Raw genomic sequence first — 7566 nt, 5'->3', positions numbered from 1 at the left:
TGTTAAATAGTTATGTTTCGATCATTTGCATAACTCTAGGACTGCCTACTAAGTGCTTCTACTAATAACATACAATCGAAACTGCCTTACAGGAATACAAGGTAGACAAAGCGCTGCAACTGGAAATTTGAAGATAAAGAGAAAGAGAAAATGAGAGAGCGAGAGAGAGAGAAACACGGGAGGGGGGAAGGAGAAGAGATATTCTCTGCAAGATAACGAGACCTTCACGTGTCATGCCTTCAGAAGTGGTAAAACACGTTATCTGATGCAAGAACGCATCATGTCTGCTAACGTACACATACACACACTCACACACGCATACACACACAAAATGTATTTCTGTTAATTTAAAAAAGGTTATACGCAGTCTTTGCAAGCATGAAAAATTCTAATAAACGATCACTATAAAACCGAAAATAACAGCAACACACACCACCTGTATCGCTCACTTGTCACACGTTATGCCTTTCATAAAAATAAATTAAATATTACCTTCAGTATAATCACCGACACGCATCGTGAATGCTACAGAAGATCTTAGCGTCTACTTCAACCAAATAGTACTACTAGCAAAAGTAGGGGATATTGAAATAACCGATCAATCAATCAACAGACAGCAAACAATCGATATCGACAAAATTTCTTCATTCAGTCTCACTCGCAGGACTCTTATATCTGAATCCATGATTAACAATTGACAGAAACTTCTTACTAGGATAAATTATTTTTGTTTTCATCATGTCTCTCCGATGATAGTGTCGAATAATAACAAAATATATGAAGGTATTTAAATAAACGCCATCGACGTAAGAGAAAAGAAATTAATCTTACAAACTTAGGTTGATGTCAACAATTTTACATAACACCCGTGTCTTGGAAATGAAATATGTTTCCACCTGTGTTGTGAAAAACATATTTATCTCAATAATATAACAGTTTCGAACAAGATGATCAACAATATTAACAGTTTCGAACAAGATGATCAGATGCATCTCGGGAAAAGCTATCTGTGCCATGCAACTTTATGCTCAATAATGACGTTCTGCTGATGAACATACCATACTGGTCAAGACAACAAACTTCTTATATAGGAACAATCAGTGGAGTTCAAACACTATGGGGATGTACATATCTATCAAATATTAGCAGCGCTTATAAATTACACTGACAAAATCGGAACTCAGTATCTATTTTCTGTTCCCCTGAACAGTGATATTAATAAATTCCTCTTCGTTGGTTGAAGCACCCTACGCAGTGTCATATAAATGTAAAAAGAGTATGATAAGCTCCGGCTATCAATCATTGTTACGCCTGGGAGTAAACGACCACAGCATTCCGTTTATGACCATGAACAGTCATTGTGGTGCCTACTAGGTAATTTTTTATCACATTACAAAGGAATACTGTGATGTACCAAGTATTCTCAACATTTAGCTTTTCACATTATTAACTGAGAAGCATTCTAAATGTGATGTTAAAATCCACCAGCTCAGTACGGTTATAACATGATACGTACGCTGAATGAGATCCTAAATAGGTCTGTTTCAGCGAACAAAGCCCTCGTTGTAAGATACATCTATTTTTGATGGTTTGTTTGCAATAATTAATTAAAATAACTAACACGCGGGATCATTTCTCTGGACCTAAAAATATTCACTGTGATTTGCTTTATCACCAGTTAGAAGAATTGTTTCGAATTATTTTGGGACTTTTATGAAACTGTAAATTGTTATCGTGACACACTGTATACAGGGTGTTACAAAAAGGTACGGCCAAACTTTCAGGAAACATTTTTCACACACAAATAAAGAAAAGATGTTATGTGGACATGTGTCCGGAAACACTTAATTTCCGTGTTAAAGCTCATTTTAGTTACGTCAGTATGTACTGTACTTCCTCGATTCACCGTCAGTTGGCCCAATTGAAGGAAGGTAATGTTGGCTTCGGTGCTTGTGTTGACATGCGACTCATTGCTCTACAGTACTAGCATCAAGCACATCAGTACGTAGCATCAACAGGTTAGTGTTCATCACGAACGTGGTTTTGCAGTCAGTGCAATGTTTACAAATACGGAGTTGGCAGATGCCCATTTGATGTATGGATTAGCACGGGGAAATAGCCGTGGTGCGGTACGTTTGTATCGAGACAGATTTCCAGAACGAAGGTGTCCCGACAGGAAGACGTTCGAAGCAATTGATCGGCGTCTTCGGGAATACGGAACATTCCAGCCTACGACTCGCGACTGGAGAAGACCTAGAACGACGAGGACACCTGCAATGGACGAGGCAATTCTTCGTGCAGTTGACGATAACCCTAATGTCAGCGTCAGAGAAGTTACTGCTGTACAAGGTAACGTTGACCGCGTCACTGTATGGAGAGTGCTACAGGAGAACCAGTTGTTTCCGTACCATGTACAGCGTGTGCAGGCACTATCAGCAGCTGATTGGCCTCCACGGGTACACTTCTGCGAATGGTTCATCCAACAATGTGTCAATCCTCATTTCAGTGCAAATGTTCTCTTTACGGATGAGGCTTCATTCCAACCTGATCAAATTGTAAATTTTCACACTCAACATATGTGGGCTGACGAGAATCCGCACGCAGTTGTGCGATCACGTCATCAACACAGATTTTCTGTGAACGTTTGGGCAGGGATTGTTGGTGATGTCTTGATTGTGCCCCATGTTCTTCCACCTACGCTCAATGGAGCACGTTATCATAATTTCATACGGGATACTCTACCTGTGCTGCTAGAACATGTGCCTTTACAAGTACGACACAACGTGTGGTTCATGCACGATGGAGCTCCTGCACATTTCAGTCGAAGTGTTCGTACGCTTCTCAACAACAGATTCGGTGACCGATGGATTGGTAGAGGCGGACCAATTCCATGGCCTCCACGCTCTCCTGACCTCAACCTTCTTGACTTTCATTTATGGGGGCATTTGAAAGCTCTTGTCTACGCAACCCCGGTACCAAATCTAGAGACTTTTCGTGCTCGTACTGTGGACGGCTGTGATACAATACGCCATTCTCCAGGGCTGCATCAGCGCATCAGGGATTCCATGCGACGGAGGGTGGATGCATGTATCCTCGCTAACGGAGGACATTTTGAACATTTCCTGTAACAAAGTGTTTGAAGTCACGCTGGTACGTTCTGTTGCTGTGTGTTTCCATTCCATGATTAATGTGATTTGAAGAGGAGTAATAAAATGAGCTCTAACATGGAAAGTAAGCGTTTCCGGACACATGTCCACATAACATATTTTCTTTCGTTGTGTGTGAGGAATGTTTTTCTGAAAGTTTCGCCGTACCTTTTTGTAACACCCTGTATACAAATATTTTTAACCGCGTAGATACAAGCCTTGTAATTGTTCTCAACATTCTCTTGCAATTACGGCTTCGTGTGCCTGGAGAGGACGCCATAGTCAGTGTTACTGTGCCTTGGAGCCAAGGCCTCTCCTTCAGCAGCGGTGTAACCTTTACACAAGAGCTGCGACCCGCGAGATCGAGAACAGTTAAGCCACGTAGTATGGGGTAAGACGAGCTTGTGCGCGTCAGAGTGTAACTCCTGCGTCCGGAGTGGGCAGACAACACGCCGGCGGATTTTCGCAATTTCAGTATAAAAGAGGCACCTCCACTCCACGTTCATCAGTGAGGTCCATCTTTCTACTGGATTACTGCTACTGTGCGACGATGAAGACTCCGGTACGTACTGCGGCAACTGAGTAGGGACCTGAAGTGGTATTCTCTGCCTAAATTGTACATTCGTGATTAAAATTTATTTTCTGAGGAATGTAGGTAAGGCTGTGAAAACTGTTGAAGAAGCAACACGACGTAAAAGTTTTTCACTGTTCTGAAGACACTAACTTTTGTTTGTTGCTTGTCTGCTTGTGGAGTTGATTGCCATACACTGTCGAAAGATGTGTGATGGAGATGATGTAGCACATCAGAAACATTTACCACCGTATTCATATGAGGGATAGTTCGCTAGAAGTATGACGTTACTTTCCTTGTCCAAAAAATTTGAATACGTCAAATTTTATTCTCTTGGTTCTTACCCAGTGTTTGAGATGGGGAAAGGTAATATGTTCCCGAGTCGTACCGGAACATTGTCTCTTGGAGTCTTCAGAAATAAGGCACTACGTCACTGTTACAAGCTGTCCCATTAGCGTTTGTAGAGTTCTATGACGCTCTCGTGCTAATCACCTACATGGCGATCAGCTTAAGTAAATTTCCGATCTGCTCTCTCTCTTCTATTAATACAGTTCGGTGAGTTTCGCAGGCCCATGAACAATGAGAATAGTCCTTATGAGGGAATTGTAAGCTATATATTTTCCTCATGAATTACGCATCGTTAAGATGTCTCCGATGCTGTCTGCTACCGCCGAGATCGATTTGACCATTGAGCCCCACGCACAGTACTCAGGAATAATTCCAACTTGGTGGTTTGTACGGGATCTCTGTGGTTGTCGGATTACGCTATCTTAGTGTTTTTCCTATAAAACGTAGTTTCGAAATTGGCTACACCAGACGACGACTTATGTGTTGCTTCGGGCTGCATTCGTGTGAAATGTATACGCCTAGATACTCTATGGCTGTTGGTTGTTCTTAGTTCGTCTGGGAAACGCCATACAAGATATCACTACATTATCGTACCGCTACGTTCGCTTCAGCTAGATCCCAGTGAGGGGTTCCAAATTGAGAGGGTTTTATCTCCTTACAGTTTTCTTCCTGCCAAAACGGGAAGTGTGGGTTCTTTCAAAATTCGGCTCATTGCAGAGCTCATATCTTTCCAGCGACTTGGAAACAGGACAGACACCGCTCCGAGTTGAAACTATTTGAGACTACCTGCCAAAATACATAATTAACAACTAAAAGTTCTTCTGATGGGGCAGCTGCATCTGTACAAGTCCATTCTGTGGCCAATTGTGTACACAGTCAAAGACTGTGGATTTAGCAACTGTTCTGCGGTTTCTTCAGTTTTCAAAATTAACAAATGAGGAAATAGCTGGCCAGGACAGTAAATAGGAACAGCTTAAAATTTATGGCTATGACAACACTGTCCCTATAAATATGTGTAGTTAATACTAGTGTGTGTGCAAGTAATACATTTCGTTCGCTACCTCAGACAGTAGGAATACCTGTTGTGTCATCCGATCCCTTGTTAAATTCTAATTAAAAGAGGATTTGGGAGGAAATTTTAAGTTCCAGCATTTGCCTTAAAATTGTGGAATCCTTCCGAAAACTTCTGTCAAACGTAGTGGAACTATTTTTAAACTGAAAATGCCTGGCAGATTAAAACTTTGTGCCGGACCAGAACTCGAATCTAGGACCTTTGCCTTAAGCCAGGTCTAGCGATTTAGGAATCACAGCACGACTCACGACCTGACCACACATCTCCCTTCTATGAAGTGATAGTGCGTGCAGTGGAAGTGTATTTCGCGGAAGCAGTCAATGACATTTCAAAGAAAGTGACACTTCTTGTCCCTATCAGCCCTACTTATTCTCAGTTAAAGTTATAGTAATGAAGGTATAATCGTTCGAAATATATAGTGTAACGATTAAAAAATAAGAGTGGTTACAATTGTACGTGTACTTCAATTCATTTACAGATTTAGGTGCAATACCACGTTACTAGGGGAAGTGGGTAGCCCTTCGTGTTTGTTAAAGTAACTGTGTAGGCTTTCAAGGCCAGAGTCAACACGACCTGTGGTACAGCAGACCAAGAATAAGGTCACTGTACTCGCTGACTAAACATTGGCTTCATTGATAGTGATTTACAATATGATGCGATACTATACCAGATAACTTTCTTGTGAAAGTACCCCTTTGCTTGATCGAATTTCATGTCGCAAGGAAAATATTACTGGAATTTAACCAGCAGAGGTGATTATATGTAAATTAATGTATGCATTTACAGGTGTGTGCTGTACTTCTTTCATTGTTCGTCCTGGTGAGAGGAGAAGACGCAGAACCGAAAACAGAAGGAAGGGACAGCAAGACGCAGAAGCGAGGATTATTAGGCCTAGGTTTTGGGGGATATGATACTGGTTATATTGGACATGGTGGATACTACGGATCAGGCTATGGTGGATATGGCGGCTACGGAGGATACGGCGGGTATGGCGGATACAACGCCTATGGAGGATACACAGGCTTCCCCAGTAGCTACGGCGTGAAGACGGTGACCATCACGAAGCCCGTCCCAGTGCCGTACCCGGTGACCGTGGAGAGGAAGGTCCCCGTGCCTGTCAAGGTTCCAGTCACGGTGCCCGTGGTGAGGCCATACCCTGTCAAGGTACCCCAGCCATACCCTGTGCCCGTACCCAAGCCGGTACCCTACCCAGTTTCCGTGCCAAAGGCAGTGCCCGTGCCAATCCCGCAGCCCATAGTGGTCAAGCAGCCAGTCCCGGTTGTCGTCAAGAGCACGGGCTTTGGAGGACTCTACGGTGGCTTTGGACACTCTGGATATGGCACCAGCTACGGTAGCTATCTAGGACACTCGGGATATGGCAGCCTTGACTACTTTGGTACCAGTGGCTTCGGTCACCACTGATGTACTGGAAAACATAGAGTTTAACACACAGTTTCTATAAATGCTCACATCTAAGCGTGTGTCACACCGGCTGCAGCATCAGCTTATCAACTAATTACTACTCTTGTACTGTCTGCAACCATGAACTGCATTACTACTAAAACATGAAAGCCAATTGTCAGTGTACAGATTGTTGTTTGCCGATAATATTAATCCACTGTCAAGTGAAACATTTGTATTAAATTTAGTGTAATCATATAAATAGAGTAAGGATATGTGCTGTAAATTACTAAATAAACTAATACAATGAATATGCATAGGTTTATACTAAAAAATTATGTCCTATTTGAACTACAATACATGCCATTCTTTTTCATTCTCCCAATTATAAGAGAACAATAACTCTTCCTTTCAATCTACGGATAAATTATACTTCTTAATTCACTTTTTTCTTGACCCATTAATGTAATAGCCGGCCGTAGTGGCCGTGCGGTTCTAGGCGCTACCGTCTGGAGCCGAGCCACCGCTACGGTCGCAGGTTCGATTCCTGCCTCGGCCATGGATGTCTGTGATGTCCTTAGGTTAGTTAGGTTTAATTAGTTCTAAGTGCTAGGCGACTGATGACCTCAGACGTTAAGTCGCATAGTGCTCAGAGCCATTTGAACCATTAATGTAATACGTCATTCTTAGCGGGAAGTTAATTTTTTTTATTGCTTCAAAATTTTTCAAAGTTCGGTTCAAACTCATTTCTACTAAAGTGTGGGTTACATCGCGTATAATTCTGAAAATAGTAAATCCTTTTAAAATTTATTACAAAAATTACACTTGTAATTGTAACGTTCTTTACAAAACTTGTTTTTAATACAACGAATGAATGCCTGAACTGAAAAATGGATACATAACTGGAGTTTTCGTGTAGTTTCTTGTAAGTGCAAGTGGTGTACTTACTCCGTATTATTTTCGGCAAAACTTAATACGAACTGATTGGGCAATGCAACTCCCAATACCGCTAAAGAAATACAGTCGCT

At 41.9% G+C, this 7566-nt stretch overlaps 1 protein-coding gene across 1 annotated transcript; it reads left to right on the top strand.

The window, feature by feature from the left end:
- Window positions 1-3592: 3592 nt before the first annotated feature.
- LOC124594762 (cuticle protein 64-like) lies at window positions 3593-6852 on the top strand. Its single transcript, XM_047133150.1, has 2 exons — window positions 3593-3708; window positions 5924-6852. Exons 1-2 carry the CDS (start codon window positions 3697-3699, stop codon window positions 6557-6559), a joined length of 648 nt encoding a protein of 215 aa, XP_046989106.1. The 5' UTR covers window positions 3593-3696; the 3' UTR covers window positions 6560-6852.
- The last annotated feature ends 714 nt before the right edge of the window (window positions 6853-7566 follow it).

Source organism: Schistocerca americana, chromosome 2 (genome assembly GCF_021461395.2).
Source record: "Schistocerca americana isolate TAMUIC-IGC-003095 chromosome 2, iqSchAmer2.1, whole genome shotgun sequence".
NCBI classification, from domain to species: Eukaryota; Metazoa; Arthropoda; class Insecta; order Orthoptera; family Acrididae; genus Schistocerca; species Schistocerca americana.
The sequence above is the reverse complement of the archived record's forward strand: the minus strand, read 5'-3'. Positions and strand labels throughout refer to the sequence as shown.